This window comes from Ostrea edulis, chromosome 4 (genome assembly GCF_947568905.1).
Source record: "Ostrea edulis chromosome 4, xbOstEdul1.1, whole genome shotgun sequence".
Taxonomy (NCBI): Eukaryota; Metazoa; Mollusca; class Bivalvia; order Ostreida; family Ostreidae; genus Ostrea; species Ostrea edulis.
In genome coordinates, this window is record NC_079167.1 from 51,286,218 (window position 1) to 51,312,448 (window position 26,231).

General features: G+C 34.4%; 1 protein-coding gene across 3 annotated transcripts in view; it reads left to right on the top strand.

Annotated features, from left to right (window-relative positions):
* Nucleotides 1-26,231, top strand: part of LOC125671471 (arf-GAP with dual PH domain-containing protein 1-like) — a 47,592-nt gene that overhangs the window by 15,052 nt on the left and 6,309 nt on the right. Inside the window, exons 3-9 of one of the 3 annotated variants that reach the window (XM_048907229.2) lie at nucleotides 818-909; nucleotides 3,167-3,362; nucleotides 8,813-8,968; nucleotides 17,585-17,668; nucleotides 19,088-19,219; nucleotides 19,626-19,848; nucleotides 25,116-25,165. In XM_048907229.2, the coding sequence (XP_048763186.1) occupies nucleotides 818-909; nucleotides 3,167-3,362; nucleotides 8,813-8,968; nucleotides 17,585-17,668; nucleotides 19,088-19,219; nucleotides 19,626-19,848; nucleotides 25,116-25,153 (921 nt within the window). In that variant the 3' untranslated portion in view covers nucleotides 25,154-25,165. Of the gene's footprint in view, nucleotides 1-817; nucleotides 910-3,166; nucleotides 3,363-8,812; nucleotides 8,969-17,584; nucleotides 17,669-19,087; nucleotides 19,220-19,625; nucleotides 19,849-25,009; nucleotides 25,035-25,115; nucleotides 25,166-26,231 lie in introns of all 3 variants that reach the window. The other 2 variants (XM_048907230.2, XM_048907228.2) reach the window with 2 other exon arrangements.

Below are 26,231 nucleotides of genomic sequence, written 5' to 3' on the forward strand. Positions count from 1 at the left end.
TTGAATGAGGTCAAGGTCACTGGAGTCACTTGACTTTGATACTATTTTGTAGGTCACAACATCATTTTATCACATCTGAAGATTTCATGTCTCTATCGGTCCCACGGTTCTAAAGTAATATGAGGTTTTTATGATCAAGGTAAAGGTCACTGGGAATGCTAGTTTGAAGTTCACATTTCTTGTTATTTCTGAAGATTCCATGACTCTATGGGTCCTGGTTCTAAAGTAATACCAGTTTTATGTTCAATATCAGAGGTCAAGGTCTTTGGAGTCACTTGACCTTAATACTAGTTTGTAGGTCCTATCATCCTCTTATCATTTATGAAGATCCCATGTTGCTATCAGTCCTGGTTCTAAAGCTATACCAGGTTTATGTTCATGGTCAGAGGTCAAGGTCATTGGAGTCCCTTGACCTTGATACTAGTTTATAGGCCCTGTCATTCTCTACTCATTTCCAAAGACCTTGGGTTTCTAATCATATTTGTCAAGTTGTATCTGTTGAATTTACATTTTCACCATAGAGTTCTATGTTAGACACCCCCCCCCCCCCCAATGTACCCTTACCCCCTTCAATCTGAAAACAAAAACATTTCTGCACAACTAGATACATTGGCCTATCATATCCTTGAGCATTAATTATTTTCATCAACAGGTTACGGAGAACAGTTGTTGACATTTTTAGGTGCAAGAAAGAAGAAGTGGAAAAATGATAAGAACTAACAAAACAATATGTCTTCAAACATCGTTTTGGGGACTTAATAAACTTGCACATCAAATTGAATAATTAATACATATCAATATTCAATGGCTTTTCCAGGTGTTGGCAGAGAAGGGCAATACAAAAGTGAATGAACAATATGAGAAATGCATTCCTCCATATTATAGAAAGCCACATCAACATGACGTGGAGTGAGTATTTTGGAAAAGCATCCCTTTCAACAAATCTGTAAGATAGATGGAAATATAGTGGTGCATCTTACTGATACCTAGTTTGAATTGACAGGCAATCTAACATGGCTATGTAAACACACTAACTTTATTGAAGCTGAAAGTTTTCAATTCAAATGGGGTTCGGGAAAATATGTTAGGGTTTTTTATGCTGATATATTTAGGTGGCTATTTAAAAATATAGCAATATAAGATATGAATCAAATGCATAGAAAATGTGCTGCATATCAAATCAAAGGTTTTTATCAAGTTGGATTTTAGAATATGTAGAAATTCGATATCAGCAAAATACTGAAGATGTGTACATTTACTTCCACAGTGTTTTATGTAATACATGATTTAGCAGGACAATTCCTGCACACATTTTTCTCACATGATCATTAGTGTGAGACTGGCTTTACCTTGTGAGATTTTTCTGTCTTACACTGCTATGACATCTTGTGATGTCATTTATTTTCTGATTTACCTTACATGGTGAGGTAAAATATTTTGTATTGTTTCCTTCAAATTTCAATTTGATATTGTTTTCTGGTGGACAACCTTGGGTTTTGTAGTTTACACTTTTAGTGTAAACCATTTTCAGGCATGATTTCATACTGTGTAATTAATTCTTGCATATACATGTATATTCAAATGAGGATTTTTAGCTCACCGAGCTGTTCTGATTGCCTGTTGTCCATTGTCTGTCTGTAAACTTTTCACATTTTGGACTTCTTCTCCAGAACCAGTAAGCCAATTTCAACCAAACTTAGCAAAAAGCATCCTTGGGTGAAGGGCTTTCAAATTTTTTCAAATGAAGGGCCATGCTCCCTTTAAAGGGGAGATATCACAAAAATGCAAAAATAGAGTGGGGTCATTGAAAAATAAAAATCTTTTTCTCAAGAACCACCAAGTCAGAAGAGCCAATATTTACATGAAAGCTTCCTGACATAGTGCAGATTCAAGTTTGTAAAAGTCATGGCCCCAGGAGGTATGTTGGGGCCACGATAGGGATCAAAGTCATGCAAATATATTTGGAAAATCTTTAAATATGGGCCAAGGTGAATCAGGTGAGTGATGTGGCACATGAGCCTCTTGTGCTAATTTTGAATTTTCTCAAAGCTCTTGAATGAATGCGCTAAACTGTTGATAAAATGTGAGAAAAATAATCCTTCATTATTTTCTTGTCTGGGACAACAGTCACAGTCAAGGACTCTGCAAAACCTTGTCCTAGACTTTGAATGTTGTCCCCTAGGTGGAATCTTCCTATCCCACACTCATACTAATGAAGGATTCCAGGGTTTGACACTAAGGCACGTCCGACCGACTGAGTCTACTAAATGATAGGTCTGGTCGGGTAAAATGTCGATTTATTAGTCCGACTGGTCGTGTTGAAAAAATAAACAAGAAACTTTACTTTAAACCATAAGATATTTTATTCTTAACTAAAAAAGAATAACTAGAGTTTGCAGACAATTTTGAACCGCATGATAACACAATCTCTATTTCTAGTTCTAATAAGTAAGTTGCGGTCGGAAGTGATGTTTTACAACATCTACTCGATGTTAATGTGTGTAAAGTTTAGATGAATTTATTTTCATTTTCTAAAAAAAAAAAACCCAGTTTATTTGAATCAAATATAAGAAAGTGTTTATCGAATTAATAAATTACGTCGTAAACAGCCATTTTTCGGTGTTGACATATGTGCGGGAATGTCTCTATATTCAAATACGACTTCTCGTCCTCAAGAAAAGATGTCCCAAGAGAAAAAAAGTAAAAGGTTGGGAAGAAACAAAGCAGGGCTTATGAAATAGAGATTTAAAAATAATGGTTGAGGTCATTTCATTCTAAATGGACTAGAGAATTTCCGTGCCGGGTAGAATTTAAAGAAACAGAAAATGTGTTTGAAAATGAAAGCATTAAATTGAATGACGAGACTAAAGCTCTTTTTTTGTTGTTGAGACAATTAAGTATGTTTTAGTTCATGCAAACTTAATGTTTGTCATTTGAATTAAGTACATTTAAATATTGAGAAACTATCAGTTTCTGGAAAGTTGGTCGGGGCTAGTGGATTTAAGGTCAGGGCTAGCAAAAATCATTTGAAGTAGCCCGACTGGTCTAGTGCTCAAAAAAGTCAATGTCAAACCCTGGATTCTATTAATATCCGATAGGTAATGACAGCACTTCAGTACTCTCGTAATAGACAGTTAATTGTCATATATCTTTTCTATTTCTTTAGAGTGCTGAAATCAGAATTTATTAAAGCCAAGTACAGTAGGTTAGAATTCAAAACACCTGAAGTCCCAACTGGCTACAACTGCCCAGTGAAAGAGGGGATCATGTGCAAAAGGGGTAGAGATGATAAGAAGTTTCAGAAGAGGAAATTTGTGTTATCAAGGGAAACCAACACATTGTCATACTATGCTAAGGAAAATGTAAGTGCTTATTAATAATTAAGAATTTTTAAAGAAAGACTTTTGTATCACTTGTGAAGCAGTGCTTATTGATGGCATTGGAGTTTTGTCGGTAAATATGTCCAGTTGGGAAAACAGTATGCATGTTGTACAAGTATTCTTTTTACTGTTTCCTGCTGGTAACAATTTATTTGATACATTTGCTTACCAGTACATTTCTCTGGTTTTCCGTCGACCTATTTTCAGATTACAATACACTATTAGCTCAATGTAAACTTCGACATGCAGATGACCTTTCAACTTAACATTTAACATAAAAAAAAACCCTAAATTTAAAGAAGAATAGGCATGGCAGAAAAGTATTGTGAATTGCCTGCCCCCCACCCCCTTCTTTGTCTGTGGGCTGAATGGCAGGATGAATACCAGGAAAACAATGATGCTATATTTAGATTATTCTGTCCTGAAACTTTAACCTTGCTAATAACTTTTGAACAGTAAGTGCTAGAGCTTTGATATTTCACATGAGTATTCCTTGTGACAAGACCTTTCTGTGGGTACCAACATTTTTTACCCTGTGATCTTGACCTTTGAGTTTGACCTACTTTTTGAAAACTTTAACCTTGCTAATAACTTTTTAACAGGAAGTGCTAGAGCTTTGATATTTCACATGAATATTTCTTGTGACAAGACCTTTCTGTAGGTACTAAACCTTTTGACCTTGGCATTTGACCTACTTTTAAAAATTTGACATTGTTCATAACTTCTAAATGGTAACTATTAGAGCTTTCATCTTGCACATGAGCATTTTTTGTTCCAAGATCTTTCTACTGGTACCAAGATATTTGTCCTTGTGACCTTGGCCATCTTTGGAATTGGCCATTATCCGGGGCATTTGTGTTTCACAAAGACATCTTGTTCTTGACTCCTGAACTTTAAACATTCAAGAAAGAAGCTTTTCCAAAACTTTTGACATTTTTGGCCCTTGAGTTTAGGATTGTGGTGGTTGGGCAGAGATCCATGGCCACTATAGTGAAATGCATTATTATGCCCCCCTTGAAAAAGAGGGGGCATGTTGTTTTGTGTGTGACCTGTCTGTTGGTCAGTCTGTAGACCAAGTCTTGTCTGCTCAATATCTTAAGAACCCTTTTGCTTGACAGACATCAAACTTGGTACACTGGTACATCTTAAGGAGTAGATGACCCCTATGGATTTTGATATTTTAAAAATGAGGAGAAAGGCTTTGACCATTTATGTCTGCATTGTTAGGGACTTCGATGTTCAGATAGGGCTCTATGGCAAATAGAGTAAATACGCAATATTTCATTAAAATCCTTCTAAAGTCCTTACACTTAACTTCTATCACAAGAGACTTACTTCATAGTTGTAATGAAACTGAAAATTTTGACCCCAGGGTCAAGAGTTCAGGCCCCAAGATAGGGTTATATGGATCATATAGTGAAAAACCTATTGGATTTTTGATAATCTTCTCTTTAACTCTGAAGATATAGCAAGCAAATTAAATCCATAGCTACAGCTCCCACGAACAAGGTTTAGATGGTGTTCATAGGAATTTCCATATTGGTTTGTCTTTTGTCCTTCCCTCCCATTTTGCATCTAGGTGACAATGTTGTAATAAAGAGAAATAAAGTCCATTCTCTGGGTTGAAGGATGGACTCCTTACATCATCAGCATGCAGCATTTCAACATTAGTATTCAACAATTACTATGAATTTACAGTAAGTGTGAACGACTCGGCTTCTCAAGTTCATTCGCCGTCCCAGATAGTTGATTTCAAAACAAATCTGTCAATGATGATGCATCAAGGAAAGAACAATCACTGCGATTAAACCAATATTTAAGGGGCGGGAATAGAAATAATTTTAGATGGGCACACGTGTCTTTACACTAACGCGTCATTACATAATCTTTTAGCACGATGGAAGAGACTGCGAAAAGGGAAAACCAGTACCAACTAAAACAATGACGTTGATTTTAAAATTACATGCCGAGGGTTTATTTCATGGTAAAATCAGTAAGAAATTAGGCGTCGCAAAGGCCACGTTATAAAATTGTCAATCATGGGAACTCTTGCACCGAAAGTGTCGCCAACGAAGCTCACACCAGATTTACTTCTGTTCATCGAGTATGAAATTAAAAAGAAATCAAGTGTATATAATAGAGAAATCAGACAAAATTTATTAAGAAGTAAATATTTGTACCCCTGACAATGTACCATCGGTGTCTTTAATTTGTAGAGCTGCGAGAAATTTTTTGGGAAATGACTTTCAAGAAACTGCAAACAAAATCCAAGAGAAGCATATTTCGTCTGAACACAGGGGCTCGTCACGAAATTTTTATCTTTTTAAAATTTGACATCGTCTATTCTATATTTACAAGTAAATGTAAATATATAATAGAGATGGTCAATTCGTGACGAGCCCCTGTGGTCTGAACACGAACGAAGTTTTGGAATACTTCTTTGCTAGATTTTATTGCAATTTAGGCCGATTCAGTTATATATATATATATATTTTGACGAAGCAAGTGTCGTTCATACAACAGGTAATCGCAATCATGGACATGCAGTTAGGGGTGGACCAGTGATATAGGTTCAAAGGTACGCCAGTAACGCAACATTTGCGTCTAATGCTATTAAACGAAATGCTGAATTTCTTTAATAATGTGTTACAGGAGAGGGATGGTTTGGGGAATTTAGTTTTTGCTAGAATTCACAGAACTTGCAGTTGTTCATTCAATTAACAGTATCTAGCGATTGTTACTTCCGAATTTCTTACGAAAATGTGGGTATATATAACAGTAAAAGACATCAAAGCATCCAATTGTCATGTGTTGAAAATAAATGTTTTCTCCAAGTAGAATATCTACTGATCTTATTACCTAATCTGACAAATTATTTTAGGGGCGAGATTCAATGTTTGAGAAAACTGAGTTCGCATAGTTCTCACCAAGACACACACCCCCCCCCCCCCCCCCCACACCCCCCCCCTCCAATACAAAACTAAATATGAAGTATGTTGAAACTAATCGATTAACAAGTAAAACAAATGAAAGTGTACATTGCAACTATTAAATGTTTATTAAAATGTATTATTATGTGGTTTTAAAGTCAGTTGTCTTTTTTTCCCCACTAAAGTGTAATCGATGTCGGATGACAAAAACTTTCGAGTTTTTACCCCCTCTTCCCCCTAACTATTTGAATTTAGAAATTTTTGTGACATCCATCTTTTGATCTCGCCCTTATCCAATGCTTTGTAAGATTTCGAAAATATCTTCCGAGAGATTTATTTAAAAATAACGATATGGAAACTACGAATGTGAAAGAGACAACAAAACAAAAGCATTGTTCTTAAACGGATAAAAGCGCCTATAGAAACATGTACTGAAATTTCTGATCACTTAAAACTCACAAGTATCTTCAGGAATTTAAGGGAGTAACCTTTCAATTTTTATTGGGATATAGAGGCAACTGCGGATCCTGCCTTTTCTCGCAGCATTTTCGATCCCGTCTTCTTTTTTTTCCAATATTCAACACTATTTGAATTCTGGGATACTGCTATCCTGCCTGTTCTTTACATATAGGAGCCCGCCTTTTTCACCCTGTATTCTGCCTTTTTATTTCAAACTCCTTTCATGCCCCCTCTCATACCTATTGATACTGTGATGGATTATAAGTATGGCACGTTTATTCCTGTTTAAAAGATAAAATTTATAAGGTATCTGATAAAAGTTATATCTTCTAAAGTTAACGAGATATCTTGTATCTTTTATAAGACATCTTATATTTTTTTCTTTATAAGATATCCCATTACTTTCACTTTATACATGTAGATATCTAGTATATATAAGATAAACTTTACAAGACATTTTATTAACGTAATCTCGAATCCCCGTTGTCAAATCAAAACCAATCTTGAATCTCACGCTACGTACGGTGCAACTTACATTGAAATCAAATAGTGAAACTTACACTTGTTAAGCACGAGATAATATAATGCCAAATACTTGGGAATGCCTACCTATAATTTAACCGACCAATCAAAAGCGCTCTTTAAAATCACTCGGGGACTTTCCAATGAACTATCTAGAGCACGTCATGTACTTGCCGATATGTTTCGTTCACACTTACTGTAAATCCACAATAAGGTTTTTGTATGTGATACTCAAGTGTCCGTTACATAATAATAAAAATAATAATACCATATTTATATAGCACCCTTTTCATACACTATGTACGCTCAAAGGTGCTTTACAATGCATATATACCTTACAACAAAATGTTATACACGTAATACATAGAAAATAAATAAAACATTAAAAGCTGTACCTATCCTCATTGTACATATAAAACATGAAAACACAAGATACCATAAATATGCTAGATAAGAATAAGCATCAGTTTCAGGGCGTATTAAAATAATAATAATAATGAAATACACGCACACAGCATATAATGTCTCGGGTATAATACATTAAAACATACAATTCTTTTCTTCTTTTTTTTTTTATAGAACATCACAAAATGGTACTCGAAAGCTAAGACACACAGTATTTAGTTTTCACAGTTTTTCACAGAATCTAACCTACACGAATGACTGAAATGATAGAAACTAGTCCTGGAAAACTTGATGGAAAAAATGTGTTTTCAGTGACTTCTTGAATGCACACAGTGTTCTACAGTCCCTTACATGTTCTGGAAGGGCATTCCACAGTTTTGGAGTTATGGTTCTGAAACACTGTTTGTGTTCTGAAACTAAGGCCCATATCAAATGCATCCAGTGATCTAACAAAAGTAAAGAGACTTTTTTTGCATGTATATTATTATTTTTTTTATAAAAGGAATGGGATGTCTTAAAAAGTGATACATTTAGGCAGAACTTTCACTGCTAATTAACCTAAGTTACCTTTATTTTGCTGATTATGCAAGATGTTCTTTTTTATTACACTCTAGAAGACAATTGTTGGTGGGAATATAGCTTCCTTATATGAACATGGACATGAACATGAATTACATGTTAAGTACACTGATAACAGGAACAATAGGGTAAAACTGTCTGTAATTAAAAGTCTCAGTACAATATCTTCCTGCCAAATTCATTAGATTGTTGTCTAGTGTTTATGTTTACTTATATGACAGTGGAGAAATTTTATTATTACCGGTAGACGAAGGAAAAATATGTTTTAGCATGATTAGAATTGCTTTATTAAGAACAAGATGTGTTTGTTAAACAGATGTGTTTGTTAAACAATGTGCCATTTAGCTTTTTTAAGTTTTTTTGGTGAAAAATTTGACCTTTGGTATGGTATATTTGTATTTGTCAAGGACACTGTCTTATACAGAGTACATTACTGTAAGGTTTTAGAAGTGTTAATATTTTAGATATTATTTGGATACAAATAAGGCAGACCAGTAGATGCCTCCAAGTTTCTTCATGTTAATTTTTTTCTTCCAGAGTAAAAAGGATGAAAAACCCAAAGCAGAAATAAATCTAGATGACATTAATGTAGTTTTTGTTCCTGATAAAATTGGTAACCTGAATGGCATGCAGATCACATACTTCTACAGAGGGTCTACACGGAATTTATTTGTATACACAGATGATCCCAAGGTAACGGGGTTTATGTTTGTTAAAGGACACATCGCATGTTACTAAACTTTTTGATTTTTTTTCAGCAAAATTGATTCTTTTTATGCCTTAAACTACTTTATATGTGTTGTAAAGTAACGCCGTACTCGCATTATTATCTGATAAAAGTATAGAAAATGTATGTATTTCCATTTAATAGAGTTAAAGCTAATAAATTATCAAATGAAATATATAGGTCATCACACTTTTTAAGACGGGAGACATATTTAAACAGAACCATATATCAACATTAAAAAATTGCAATTTTCCTTAAACAGCATCATCAAAAGTTAACAAAAACTGGTCATAACGATATAATTGTATTCATAACAATTTTATGAAACTGTTTCTTTACAAAATGTATACGAAATGTCCGTGAAAAATAAAGAAAATCTATCGCATAATGGACTTGATAAAGAAATAACTGAAAACAGAGTAATTGCCCTTAGATTCAATATTTTGAAACATATCATTGATTATTCATATATAAGTTAGACCTTTGAAATATTTTATGTTTAACAAGATTATTTACAATAACTATCGGAAAAGTCTCCAATAAAATTTATGTTCCTATCACGCATAAATCTAGATAAAGCATTGATTTTGCAAAATCTTATGTCGTCACTGGAGGTGGAATTACTTTAAATGAAATATTTTGCGTAGTTTTCGAATTTGAAAGCAATGAAATTCAGATCTTCCAATATGCATATTTACTTTCAATATTTTACACGGTTTTGATTAGATATGATTGACAAAAAGCCAATTATCACGTTAACGGTTTGTAAATAACATTGCATTAGGGTATTTTGTGCCATTTAAGGGTGTACTAGCTGTTGGTAGAAAGGATTTAGACTGACTTTTAAAAAAGAAAATTCGAAGCAAGGTGTGAGGGAAATTTTATTGTTGGTGCAAGGACTTTGCCTTAAAAAAAACCAGTCACCTTTGTCTATGTACTTTTTCAAAACGAGAGACCCAAATAAACTGCTAGAAAATGGTTATATCGAAGCTTAGCACTGCTAGGCTTACAGCATATACATTCTGTTTTGGGTCTTCAAATTCAATACACACTCGCACCAACTGACCTTCGCCTTATAACAACATATAACTTTTGCTTCCAGTTTCTACCAACTAACGAGATGTTTTGAAATCGGGGCTTAAATTTAAATCTGAAATTGCAATATTTGTTAAATAAGGTTACATTTCAAATTGGATACGTTTCTTCCATAACAATTTTCTTTGTTGTGTTCTACCTCCTTGATATTCCAGATTTCTTGTAGAGCTCTTCAGTTGGATTCTAGGGTTTTTACTCAATCGATGTGAGAAATTATGATAGCTGGTTCTGTAATGAGTATAACCCTTCACACTGTACTGTTTGGGTTGAATGTTTCCAGTTAGGCCTAAAATAAAATTTTCTGTGTCTCTGTTAACCCGACCGACCTTAAATTATACCCTCTACTTCAGACTTATTTAACATTATTGATTATTGAAGAAATGTTGTTGTTTTTTTGGAGGTGACACCTGAAACTACACTGTTGGTAATTTGTATCAAAGCATATTTATGTTCCCCAAACAAAGTTTGGGAACATATTGTTTTTACTCTGTTTCTTATTATTATTATTATTATTAAGGTCTTCCGTCTCCTGCGGAAGACCTTACTATTATTGTTCGCGTTCTTCTTCTTCATTATTAAAGTCTTCCGTCTCCTGCGGAAGACCTTACTATTATTGTTCGCGTTCTTCTTCTTCATTATTATTATTATTATTTTCCTTGGTAGTACACGCGTTTTTCTCATCCATTTCTCGATCGATTTTCACGAAATTTTCAGGAAAGATGTCTTTTGGTGACGAGACTTTGCTTGCAAAATTTCGTGCTTGACGTCACTTCTGGTCAGGAGTTATCTCTCTTTTAGTGACTTTTTGAAGGGCCTTGTTGTCCACACATCTCCTCCGTTAGTTTTGAAGCTAGAGTCTTGAAATTTCTACACAAGATAGAGTAAACATTTTAGAAGATTTGTGGTGGATTCGATTTTACCGGAGGCGATTTGCCTAAAAGCTCGCCTGGACCTGAAAAAATGGATGCCAAAATTTTTCGCCGATTTCGGCGATTTTTGACCTTTGATCTCCAATATCTTTTTTCTTGCAAATATTTTGTTAAGACATGTAGAACAAAAGTTGTGCACATTTACGAGATCTTTTCGAAAATATCAAGATTTAGGGGCTAGCCCCTTAAATTAGGGATCTAGAAGGGCTCAAAGTCTAGATCAAATATCTCAAAAATCGTTAATATTTTGGTATAAGTCAATGAACAAAAAATGTTCATCTCAACAATCCAAATCTATTCATATAAAAATTTAGGTCATATGTTACGTAATAAGGGATTTTAAGGGCCAAAACCATAATTTTTTTACCCCTTGTATCTCGAAAACGACAAATATTTTGAAAAGCAATAAAGAACAAAAGTTGTTCAGAATGATGATCTGAACAATATGCATATTTCGTTTTTACCCTATGTGGCCCCGTTAGGGAGCTACAGTTTGACCCCTAAAAATTACTTCTAGAAATAACTCGAGAACGGTAAAGAATTTTTAAATACTTGTTGAACAAAAAATGTTTGAAATGTCATGACCTTTCTTACGATATCAAGCAAAACGGGCTGACCCTTTAAATTAGGGGCCCAGAAGGGTCCAAAGGTTTATGAGAATATCTCAGAAACTATTAATATTTTGTAATAAGTCATTGAAGCGGAAATGTTCATCTAAACGAGCTTGTTCTTATCAAATCAAACAGTAGGTCATATGTTACGTAATAAGGGATTTTAAGGGCCAAAATCATAAATAATTGACGCCTCATATTTTGAAAACGACAAATATTTTGAAAAGCATTATTGAACAAAAGTTGTTCAGAATGATAATCTAAACAATATGTACATTTCGTTTTTTCCCTATGTGGCCCCGTTAGGGAGCTACAGTTTGGCCCCTAAATATTTCTTGTAGAGATAACTCGAGAACGGTAAAGAATTTCTAAATACTTGTTGAGCAAAAAATGTTTAAAATGACAAGGCCTTTCTTACGATATCAAGCAAAACGGGCTGGCCCTTTAAATTAGGGGTTCAGAAGGGTCCAAATGTTTTTGAGAATATCTCAGAAACTATTAATATTTTATAATAAGTTGTAGAAGCGGAAATGTTCATCTCAACGAGCTTGATCTTATCAAATCAAAAAGTAGGTCATATGTTACGTAATTAGAGATTTTAAGGGCCAAAATCGTAAATATTTGACGCCTCATATCTTTAAAAGGACATATTTTTTGAAAAGCATTATTGAACAAAAGTTGTTCAATGTGTCATAACCTATCGATCAATATCAAAAAATGGGTCTGTGGGCCTCATGGCTCGCCTGTAGAGTCGATTTTTGTCGATATCAGTCGATTTCAAAAACTTGTAACTGGTAAATATTTTGTAAGGACATATTGAACAAAAGTTGTTCAGTTTATCGAGATCTATCGATTGATATCAAGAAATAGGCCTATGGTCCTAATGGGTCGCCTGTAGAGTCGATTTTTTGTCGATATCGGTCGATCTCAATAACTTTTTACAGGTAAATATTTTGTAAAGACATATAGAACTAAAGTTGTTGAGTCTATAGAGGGCTAACAAATGACATCAAGAAATAGGCCTGCGGGTCTTATGGCTCGCCTGGAGAGTCGAATTTCAAACGAATTTCACCGCAACTTTGCTTCAGAAGCTTATGATATGAAAAATTGATTATATCTAAAGTGTCTTAAAGTCGGAAACTAAATTGGGACTCATTTGTCTTTTTTTTTTTTTTAAACTCCGAGTGCATCAACAAATCGGACGGAAGACCTACTCGTTGCTCGCAACGAGATCGTGTCTAGTTATTATTATTATTATTCTTTTTCTCCGGTACTTTTTTGTCCGGTAGTGTTCTCAGAAACTACAAAAGGGATCGATATGAAACTTTCCAGGATGATAGTATAGCGTTTGTAGATGTGCATAGTGATAGTCATTTTGTTTGCACGTGCATGCACGCGCGCGCACGTGCATTGCAATTTTGGTACAAAAAAATGGAAAATCAGAATATTGAAGGAAGCGATATAAAACCTAAATAGGATGATAGTATATCATTTGTACATATGAAAAATAATAGTTATTTTGCCAGCACGCATGCGCGTGCACGCGCATTACAAAATTTGTACGCTAACTTTGGAATCAGTCTAACTTTTTTGTTGTTCATTGAAATGGCTTGAAATTCATATCATAGGTAGATATTGAGACCCTTAACTGATTTACATGGTCAAAATTACCAATTTGCACGCGCATGCACGTGCGCTTCATTTTGATTGGATAATGCTAAAACGTTTGTAACTATCTTATTTATGAAGCGAATGAGATGATATTCACAGCATACGTAGACAATATGTGTATCTATATGTTGGTGTAACAAAAAATGCCAACGCACACGCGCATGCGCGTGCAACGTTTTTTAAATGTTCAATTTTTAAAGGACGATAACGTTTTTGTTTTTCATCAAATTCTATTCATATTAGGGGTTTAGATGTATCTTGGTACTCCTTACAAATTGCTGTGGTTAGAATTACTGCTCAGCACGTGCATGCACGTGTGCTGATTTCTGATTGGACGATTTTAAAATCGCTATAACTTCCTTATATTTGGTGGAAACGTTATGAAATTCATACTGTGGGTATATGATACAAATGCCTGTTGAACGACATCAACAAAAATTCGGAATCATACACGTGTGCGCGTGTATGCACGTGCAACGCTTTCTTTCATTTCTTGGTACTGAAATGACCATATTGAACGTACTACATGTAATTAAAGGCTAAAATAAAATGATTTTTTCCTATAGATTCACAAGGACATCACTTTTTAATTGGGGGAGGTTTGGGGAACATCTGTAACTGTCCCCGTTACAATTAGAACTAGTTAAAAGTTGCATTAATACATGTAGTGAAAAATAAGTCTCTCGTATTAAATATGTAATGCACCTGCACCGTTAAAAAATGGTGATTGGGATCAGTTTTTTTTTTGTTTTTTTTTTGGTGTACTCTTAAAATTATGTTTAAGAAAAAAATTCCCACCAACCTACTTTAATTTTGACTTGAATATGACCAGAAACACAACAATTTATATCATTGGCCTTAATGATGTTTTGATTTAAACAATATTTATTCAATAAATTGTCAGATGGGATTGGGCAGCATGCTTAGCCTATATGATGAGCCCTCTCGTTTGATGTTTTGAATGATAAGATTCCAATGTGTATGATTGAAGATAAAAAGGACAAGGTACGGTTTTAGCCAAAATCTGCCCTGTCAAGGAAATTCACCAAAATACTAAATCTGGTATTTGAGAGTGTGCCATTTATGAAAATGACCATTGTTATTCTTTATCTACCATAGTAGCTGTAATATATTCAACGGAAAACTTTATATTAACCTGACGACGTCACTAAATTTGACGTTAATTTTGACGTAATATACGAGAGTTCTCCCCAAGCGATGTTTTGAGTAGGAAAACACACATAGAAGTATTAATTCTTAATAAATGCGAAATTATTGGTTTTTGTACTGATTTGAATGGGTATTAAATGGAAATTGAAACCACATCAGATATGCCGCACAGGGGCAAAAACTGCAGGTATTCGCGGAAAGCTTTTCTGGTGCAGAAATATAATGGTTTGAACACCAAATTAATTAAAGAAACATTTATATACTGGTAACAGTGATTTCTTATTTCTGTCTCCAACTTGGCGAATTTTAAGATTTTTTTTATATTTGTTAGAGTCTCGCCTGCATTCGGGAAAAAAAATTATGACATCAAAGGCAGCTCAAATTCAAATCACTGAATTTTATGCGAAGTTTGGGTTATCACCAATGTAATTCTTCACGAATCGGAACACAATAGAATTCATCGGTATTTGTTTTTAATTGGCATACGCAATATTCCATATATGTATATTCTCAATATTATATGCGTGGTATTAAGTTGGAGCAAAATGTCATTTCATGGGTATACTCAGGAAAAAACGCAGTGTTTCTGAGAAACTAGAAACTCAACTTCAAAGGGAAGATAATTATGAAACGGTTACGGTTATCAGTGGTAGGGCATTCGCTTCGTAACCGGGAGGTATAGTGTGTTCGAACCCTGCTCATAACATGCCACGTCGAACCTGAGACGTTGACATACATGTGCTCTTCGACAAACGCTCAACAAAAGTGAGAATCACGGGTCTTTCAGATAGGCACCTGATGCCACCTCGACTGTGTCCAGGGGTCCGTGTTTGCCCTACTCTTTATTTTGTATTCTTTATAGAAATTACGCAAATTCGAATTCATCACTATTCGATATCTTCAACTTTTCGTGACCTTAAAAAAGGAGGCCCTGTGTCACAACAGGTATTGGCACGTTAAAAAAAATCAATGCTATAGCCTTAAATGCTAATCATAGGTTTTATATGTGGTACGTCACATACAGCTGATGATTTCTCAATTTGAGAGAAAAGTTCTCGAAAGGACGTAAAATACACAAACAAAACAAAAACTTTTTAAGTCAAACTCTCTCTCTCTCTCTCTCTCTCTCTCTCAAATATACCATGCCTCAAACAGACCGTCTCTCATGCACATATTCACACAAACTCTCACTCACCACTATCAGGCTTCTCCACAAAAAATCGTCAATGTGTTCGGTACTGTACAACTGAGCGATACAAAGCTGGTACACCCCAACACTTGGTTTGCGCAATTTAGTGTCATTGTATCCACTTTTGCTCAAAGAAACCCTCTTAAAAGTTGTAAAATACAAAAATCATTCGATAGTTTATACAAGAGAAATAAAACTTAAGACTTGCTAACCAACCCCTGCCCCATGATAAAAGAAAACCATTCAAATCTAAACTGCATTTTCTCATTATGCAAGTATATACATACATCGTATATTTATCTCGAATGGAGAAAAACAAAATTTTGACGGAATGCTCAATACTGCAAGTCTCAATATTATATTTATATATAGATCTACCCATATGTTGTGTATTCGCTTTGTGTAACCCCCCTCCCCCGGACTGCATTTTATAGTAGTAGAGAACGATAGATGAAATGTAATTGTAAGTGCTACATTGGATACATGTAATCAACCCACTCCAATGCTACCAAAATCCCTATTTTTGTGTTTGTCAATGTTTTCGAGAAGTCACCCCCCCCCCCCCTTTAAAAAAAAAGAAGATATATGCGCCTATAATCTATTTCAATCATTGTAAATTAAAATACATAGCCTATAGTAATACGAGTAACACATATGGAGCAAATTATCTTTCAGGCACCTCAATTTAAAAATAATTTTAATGAGTAACATATATTCCCCCAGTGCCATATTGTGACACCGATCATCCGGTGTTAAGGTCATCTCCAAGGACCCGTGACATTGACACTTGATGCCGAGCAATATCACTACCTGATTTAACGACTTCGGTCGTTCGCGGGCGGGATTCGAACCCCGGGCCTTCCGCATGCGGGGCGAACGCTCTAACCGCTCGGCCACCGCGGTGGTGTATATTTATAGATAGTGTGCTTAAAATTTTATATTTGTGAATAACCATCGTAAACTTTCTGACAAATAAATTGTTGTCTTTGAAAAATATAAAATGTTACACTCGCGCTAAATACGTCACTGATGTACGTACGTACCTAGGTGGATATTGTCGTCTGCTGTTACATGCCGTTTCCCATTTAATCAAATGAATGGTAAAAAATAATGCTTGAATCTTCAAGGAATATATTATTTATTAAAAGAATCGTCCATCGTTATATAAACTATTTAAATGTAGCTTGCCTGGTATGTAACATGAATTCTCACGAATCGTCGGTTGGTGCTATTTATATACCGTTCTGTTTACACTATAGTCATAACAACAAAAATGGCATCCGGTCTGTAAGATAGGCTTAAATTTATCCGGATTTTCTATTATTATTATGATGATTTTATTAAATGTCAATGTGTTTAAATAAATAACTATATGAGCATATATTATTTGAAAATATATTTACTACTCAAATGATTCTCGTTTCCTCTTCAACCGCCACGATCAACGCAAATTGCGTCACGATGGCGAATTTGTTAGCATCTTTCAACTGATATTTTAACCCCTCTTCCATCGTCGCCCGGGATGAAACTAAGAGGAATTGTAAGTTATTTAGTAAATTTTTAATCCATATAAAAATTATTCCGGGCGACGAGGGAAGAGGTGTTCAATTTCACAAGTTTATCAATACAAAAACCATGAAAACACCACAAATAGCCTGAAAGCCCTTACTTTATTTGATTATGTACTACGCATGCGCGTAGATGAGTTGATTTCCATATGCTTTTGAGAGTTAGTATAAGTTCCTCTTTTAGGAATTTGACAGGAAAATATCTGCAACGCAAAATAATTTTCCTCCATAAACGCCGGGCAGAATTTGGCTAAAACCGTACCTTGTCCTTTGAGTGAATGTATTGATATATATTTTTAGAAATTATCATTTTGTTTTATTTCAAACAGTTTTGTTGTAATGTTCACAGGATGCTGTAGACTGGTACAATGCAATCCGAGCAGCAAAGCTGGAGAGAAAGAAAGTGGCTTTCCCAGACAGGGAAGAGGCTGATGTGAGTCATTTTAAAAAAGAGACAAAGCACTCGCCACTGAAGGAGCTTTGAAAGGATTTCATATAGCAATGGCTTAGTGGAAGTATAAATGTGTTAATTGTCTCTTATTTAGAGCTCTATATTTGTGTAATTTGCTTACAAATTTTCTCACTAATACCAACAAAACAAAGAGTTCAAGGTTGAATCTACATACGTGTACAGTCCTGGTTATTGTTTTCTTGTCTTAGTTATTAAGTCTTTGGTATACAGACAGAAGAATAAATATTTGATTTACCCATCACATTTTGAATTAATCATCTGCTTGTTATCACTTTGCATTTGCAGTAGAGTTGTGTATGATGTATATAGTGTTTTATCTGTTTGTTCCTTTGTATTTTCAAACTTTTATACTTTAATCACATCCGGCAATATGTGTCTGTTCAATTTTAAAGGTCATGGTCAGTTGTGTACCAAATTTATGTCTTGTATGTGTTAAACAGTGAAGTGTGGTTTTGTTGTCATTGGGGATATGACGGACGCCAGCATTGTAAAAAAATTAAATGACTAGAGTCCTGCATGTTTTCCTACAATGCTAGCCTGTCTTCCCAAGTAATGACCACAAAAGCCCACTTCATTATCATTTACATCAACACCAACTGAACTGACGGTAGAATGCATTTTTGGTCTTTAATATATCCACTTACAGTCAGAACATAGCAAAGATAAAGTTTGTTTCTCACTGAAAAATATTTCAGAAAATTGACATCTGTCATTTCCAATGTTTCAGCAATTGACCCATGGTCCACCCAGCTTGTTGTTTTTTAAGCATCTCACCAAGTGTCACCAACCAAGTTACACATTATTGACTTATGAACTGTAATGATACTTATCTCCTCCAAGTCATGTCTGCTCAATATCTGAAGAACCCTTTGCTTGACAGAAACTTGGTACACATGACCTGTATTGATTTTGGGTGCATACGGTTAAAGGACACTCTGTATATACATGTATATATATACAGAAAGATATTGTCCACTCAATATCTTGAGAACCTTTTACTTGAGAGACATCAAACTTGGTACACTGGTACATTGTAATGAGTAGATGAACCCTATTGATTTTGGGTTCACATGATTAAAGGTCAGGGGTCAAACTGGACATAGTAATATATTGTCTTCTCTATGTTTTGAGAATCATTTGCTTGATTGAAAGCAAACTTCATACCCTGATACATTTTAAAGGAGTAGATGACCCCTATTGATTTTGAGGTCACAGGGTCAAAGGTTACAATCCACTCTGGCATAGGAAGATATTGTCTGCTCAATATCTTGAATAGTTTTGGCACTACTATTCATTAAATGATACATATGTATAACACTTCAATTTTGCCCCACAGGGGGACATGCATGTTTCTGAAACATTTCTTGTTCCAATTTTCAGTTAGCGGAAGAACTCACCAGGGATTTTATCTTAGAAGGCTGGTTAAAGAAAATGGGTCCCAGAAATGAACCTTTCAAAAAGAGATTCTTTACACTTGATAAAAGGAAACTGATGTATCTGGAAGAACCATTGGTAACATGAAATGATTATTGCATTTAACATATTGATACACATAGATAACATCTCAATAATTTATTTCCTCAATTGTGCACTGAATTCTGGTGTTCAAGAGATCAACATGTAAGGGAACAAATAGTTTCCATCAGAAGATGTCTACCATGAAAAGTGGGATTAAATACCTGTATTGTCCTCTAGACTAGTAAACACTTAGACCGTCTCCATTGATAATCCCCACCAAAACTGTAGAGCTCTTCAGCATTGGAGAGTAGGAAAGTCTACAGTTGCTTCTAATTACCCCAAAACTACTGTACAACAACCCAAAAGTCTCACAATAACATATGATCAAAGGTAACAATCAAACTTATAATAGAACATGTATAAGGGACAGTTTATAGTATGCATGTACATTTCTTTTAAGCAACCTTATCCAAAAGGAGAGGTGTTTATTGGGCATCGAGATGGGGATTTTTCTGTGAGCATGGGCTGTACTGACAGCTGTAACACACAGGGCTATGTGTTCACCCTTCATACCCCAGAACGAGACTTTATTCTTAGTGCTGAAACTCGGGAGGACATGAATCAGTGGATTTGTGCATTACAACGAGTAACGGAACTGCCCATGACGCCGCAAGACAATAGATGTATGTATGCTGACATTTTTTTTTTTTTTAGATTCAAGAGTTATTGATGTGGCACCAATTGATAATTATATGTCTATGTGTTTATGCTAGTTTTTTGTTAGATGTTGTATATGTTTTTTAAAAGCTTGGTTCAGCTTGAAAGTCAGGAGATTTGTTCGACAATGAATGTCTGATTCTTTTGTTTTTAATTTAGATCTGCGTTTGTTGTGTGTCTTGTGCATTAACAATTGAACATTTTTAACTTCCTGATAACTACCATTTCAATTCTTTTCAAATTTGGTACAAAGCATCTTTGGGATGGGGGGGGGGGGTGTTTAAATTTTAGGACTCCTGAACCTCCGGGGCCTTAGGGGTGGAGCTAAAATTGTCCAATTTTGAAAAGCTTCTTCTATACAACTGCACATCTGTAAGAAAAACTAAATGCATAGTGATGTAGAGCAGGAAGGCCTCTACCAAAATTGTGAATATCATGATCCCTTTGGTAAAGTTTGATCTCAAGGGCATGGTCAAACTAAGTATATAGTGTTTATATGTGTAACACATTTAAATAACATCTTCTTTATGCTATTGATACTAATTTGAAAGTAAATGGATATTTAGAAGAATCGAGTAGTCCTTTACCAAAATTGTAAATTCATGATCCTAGGTGTAGGGTTTTGGTTCTAGTGTGGGGCCAAAAATGGTCATAGTGATTGAATGTCTTTATCATTTGAAAGACTTCTTTAATTTTCCTGATGCTATAAGATATTATTCAACCAATTTAGGGCCATGGAGGGCATATGAAATACAAGGTAATAAATATAAAAGAAAAAGATGGATAATTCCAAATAGAGAGCATCATTATGACAAAAAAAAGAACAAAAAATGTTTTAATCTAGAAGTATGATACTGTATAAAAAGTAAATACATGTTAAGAAAAAGCAGAAAGGGGTGTAACAAAATTGTGAATTTTGCAACCCAAGAGTTCTGACTGTAGGGCAGGTCCAAAATAGTCATATAGTGTTAATATAACATATATTGTGTTATGTAAAGTCTTTCATCAGTATGGACACTTTCAGGGGCATTTGTGTTTTAAAAACGCATTAGAATTTAGCTTAGATATGCAGATCAGGAAAATTATTATCTAAATTTTGCCAGAGAAATATATGATAAGAGAGAAGCAATTTCTTTGGTGGCATGTTGAACGCTTAAAATATGTGATGGTCCCACCTATAAATTGTTCATCCTATTCATTGGTTTGATAAATTGATGTTGATTGAAGATTATTTCACTCCTATCATAAATTGGAATTGAACATAACAAGTTTTGAAATGATTTGATGATCAACAAATATACTATTAACAAAAAAGTAGGCAAATCTTCGCTGTGATTTTACTTTGAAGTGAAACATCATCTTAAAATATTGTATCTTGAATGTTTTAGTGAAAGGATTTGGAAGGTTTGAACATAAGATGATATATTTGATTTAAATCAGTGCATGCATTTTTTACCGGAAAACGGAATCATGAGATAATACAAGACTCAGGGAAGTTGCTAATCTCTATTATATATGTCTCTGATTGCAGCCCCTGGGACTAGTGATACTTTTAACTTCTATACTCAAGTGATTGATAAGGCTAGTGGGCCTCTTTGGGTTTTTTGTTTTGAGAATTCATGTACATATATTATCATTTTACAGACTAATGAATTTATGTTTATCAATCAGCAACATTTACACCAAATTAAAATAGTTTGATAGATTATTTACATAGAAATTTCTCCAAATTTTAACTCTACCCATGAAATTAAATTATGTTTGTGAAAATTTCTTGCCCTTTTAAAGGAACACATTAAAGATTTCATGGCTTTTAAAGCATGCAGTGATTATGTCACACCTACATGAGTATTTGTTGCAGTGCATGTTGTACACTATCATAAAACAGTCATCAAGTGGTCGTTAGCAGGTTTTTGTGTGCACAAAGTGGTATTTGATGCATTAATCGCAATTAATTCTTTCCTAAACATAACTGCCCAAAGTGAAGAAATAACAGAAAAATTCACTATGCCTGGCTACCCACTTCCGCCTCAGCCTGAGGTTGAAATCACGACCTGAGGACCCAAACCTCTTAGCATGGTCAGCATACTAGACTTCTCAAGCAGTTTTCAATGACGAGGGAATCCTCGCTGCGCTGTCCCATGCTACATGGTCCCAGAGAATGGAAATGAGATATAGTAATTTAATGTAAATTTGAGAGTATCATACATAATAAACACTGCATTTGAAACATCTTATAAATCACAGGCCTAGTAATTAAAGTTGTATGGTTCGAATTTCGACAATTTTTTTCCACCTTGTAAAACCACTGTTAAATCATTGCATATACGTATTTATGAGGCTGTACAACATGTCATAAATTATTCCACCTGTTTGAACCAGAATTACTTCATTTCAAATCAATGGTTACTAACAATCGTCACTCAGCCATTTCAAGTGACAGTCATGTGTGCAGTTCAAACTTTCAGATCATTGATAGTCTTATCTGTCTAAAGCTGTGGTTTTTTTTTTTAGCTCACCTAAGCCAAAGGCTCAAGTGAGCTTTTCTGATCAAAATTTGTTCGTTGTCTGTCGTCGGTGGCGTAAACTTTTCACATTTTCGACTTCTTCTCAAGAACCGCTGAGCCAATTTCAACCAAACTTGCCACAAAGCATCCTTGGATAAAGGGCTTTCAAGTTTGTTCAAAAGAAGGGCCATGTCCGTTTCAAAGGGGAGATAATCACAAATATGCCAAAATAGGGTGAGGTCATTTAAAAATCTTCTTCTCAAGAACCACTGGGCCAGAAAAGCTGAAATTTACATGAAAGCTTCCTGACATAATGCAGATTCAAGTTTGTTCAAATCATGGCCCCTGGGGGTTGGATGGGGCCACAATAGGGGATCAAAGTTTTTACATACTAATATATAGGATAAATCTTTTAAAATCTTCTTCTCAAGAACTACTGAGCCAGAAAAGCTGAAATTTACATGAAAGCTTCCTGACATAATGCAGATTCAAGTTTGTTCAAATCAATGGCCCCCGGGGATTGGATGGGGCCACAATAGGGGATCAAAGTTTTACATACAAATATATAAGGACAATCTTTAAAAATCTTCTTCTCAAGAACCACTGAGTCAGAAAAGCTGATATTTACATGAAAGCTTTCTGACATATTGCAGATTCAAGTTTGTTCAAATCCTGGCCCCTGGGGATTGGATGGGGCCACAATAGGGGATCAAAGTTTTACATACAAATATATAAGGAAAATCTTTAAAAATCTTCTTCTCAAGAACCACTGAACCAGAAAAGCTGAGATTTACATGAAAGCTTTCTTACATATTTCAGATTTCAGTTTGTTAAAATCATGGCCCCCAGGGGTAGGATGGGGTCACAAGGGGGGGGGGGATCAAAGTTTTGCATACAAATATATAGGGAAAATCTTTAAATATGGGTCAAGGTGACTCAGGTGAGCGATGTGGCCCTTGGGCCTCTTGTTATTACAACTGTGCCATGCCAAAAGTTTAATAGAAATAAAAATATCAAATACCTAGCTCTTAGTAATTCATTGTTTTACACTCTTTCAGCCTTAAAATCAGACAGTTGCATCCAAGTTAATACATCATGATGGGATTCCCCTGACTCATGTGGGACTATTTATAGACACCTAACAGACAATATAATTTATGGTCATCCAGAACACCTGGGATCTTTCACCAAAAAACACTGTGTTTTCAGTGAAAGGCCCGAGGTGTTCCAGATGATTTATGCATACTACACTATATTTGTTTTTAAATAATCTTCTCACAGTTTTCTTTTACATGCAAATGTTTTCAAGCATGTAATTAAGGGAAATTTAATACTTTTTAAGTACTAATTAATCTGCTTGAAAGTAATTATGTACAAAAATAATGAACATCGGATCATACAGCTTTGATTGGTAACTATAGATATCTTGTAAATCACAGGCGCAGTAATTAACTGTCAGATAACAAATCACAGGCCCAGTAATTAACTGATAACTATAGATATTTTATAAATCACAGGCCGGGTAATTAAATGATAACTATAGATATCTTATAAATCACAGGCCTGCCGATTAACTGATAGCTATAGATATCTTATAAATCACAGACTCGGTAATTAACTGATAACTATAGATATTTTATAAATCACAGGCTGGGTAATTAACTGATAACTATAGATATCTTATAAATCACAGACTCGGTAATTAACTGATAACTATAGATATTTTATCAATCACAGGTCCGGTAATTAACTGATAACTATTGATATCTTATAAATCACAGGTCCAGTAATTAACTGATAACTATTGATATCTTATAAGTCACAGGCCCAGTAATTAACTGATAACTATAGATATCTTATAAATCACAGGCCTGCCGATTAACTGATAGCTATATATAGATACCCACTTCTGCCCCAGGTTGGGATGAAACTCATTGAACCAAACCTCCTAGTAGCATGCACTCTACCATCAAAGGAAGTTGAAAACTTTCTTTTGATGACAATGGAATTGTTGCAGGTGAAACACAAGTATTGGAACATTTGTCTGTCTGTATGTTTAGCGATTAATTGACCATGACGACAAATGATGTGGAGTGCTTGATACATCCAATATGAAAACAACTCGATATCAGTTCAGCAGACTGTTAATAAACTTTAAGAGATATTTCAATATAACTGAGATATTTCAATATAACTGAGATATTTCAATATAACTGAGATATTTCAATATAACCCAGATATTTAAATATATCCGACATATTTCAATATAATCAATGTTTTAATACAAGGAAAGGAGCAAATGTGGATTGTTTTCAAATTTCAAAATAAGTAATAATTCAAAATAACTGATTTCAATATTAAAGTGTATAGATTTATGGGTACATCATTATAATTACAATAGCATTTCTTTTCAAACAATACATTTTGTGTCTTTAGTATAGAATTGTAACTCAGATCAGATACATGTGTATACGTATATATTTACATTTTTGTTACGGTTGTATATACCAGTACATGTAGATGGGGGGTAATACCCGCATTTTAAACATTGTGGTGTTGTATCTGACAAGGTTTTAAATGACTACGACACACATTAACTGAGCTAGGCCTAATTTTTCAGACACTCAGACTTATCGTAAATAAAGGTATGACCTTCTGTACAATAACATCTCCATGATATATAACATTATAACAAAATCATAAAAAGTGGTAATTGCTTACTGCAGCCTATACAATAATTCACTCTGGCTGCGTAGTTTCCTGATTATACCTAACTGTAAGTACTGACAGATTGTTTGTCTCTCTGGTGTTGCAAAATAATACTAAAAAATTTTGATAGTTTGGTATGTTTAAAAAAGAACACATGCACAGAATGCTTATGTGATGCATATATTTTTGTTACTGTAATGATATTAAAGTACAATTTTTCATCATTATGCATGGACATACTTTTAAAAATCTATCGTATGGCAGGTACACATGCATGTTGAGGTCAGATATAGGCATTTCAATGCAAACGACATTTTGAAAATGCAGAACCAATAGAAGATCGGTAGTTATGATTTTGAAATTAATAATTTATCAGTGAAACAGTGTTCACACTTGTAGATGCTTACATGTACATATGGTAAAGTGGAATGACATATTTCAATGTTGTTGCTGTGCAATTCCAGTGCTTGAACTGTTTGATCATTATTTTGAGTAAATGATACTGCTCTGTGCATTTTGTTGAGTATTATATAGACATGAAATCTATGAATCATTAATTACCCAATGAATTAATGACAATTGCATAGCAATAACAATATTGGGTGGAAATTTGTTAAATTAATTTAGTGTATGCCTGTGCGTCTAAGCTGTTTTGTTTTGATTTTCCTTGATAGTAAGCAGTGCTTGCTGTCATAACATCAGTTAAAACCAAGCACAACATAACAGATGTTTTGTTGAATGTGTTCAAACAAGGATAGTTTCATCGTATATTATGCATTTACACAATCTCATTTACATGGAAATGCCTATTCATAGCCTTAGCTCGCATACATATAGTACTGATCATGATGCAAATCACTAATGAGAAAAATATTCAACTGTATATCACTATATGTTTCTTTTCTTATTTCCTACAAAGATGAAAAGAAAACCCACCAATGGCATTGCTGATTTAGAGATATATAACATGTTTTCATTGAATATTTTCATTAATCGTTATTACATGCATAAGTTAACTCTCAAACAGTTGTTGTTGTTTTTTTACATCCCCCTGCACAAAGTGTATATCTGCATGGATCATACTTTGTAATACAGGAAATCAAAAGTTAATATATATATACTTCACAAATGAT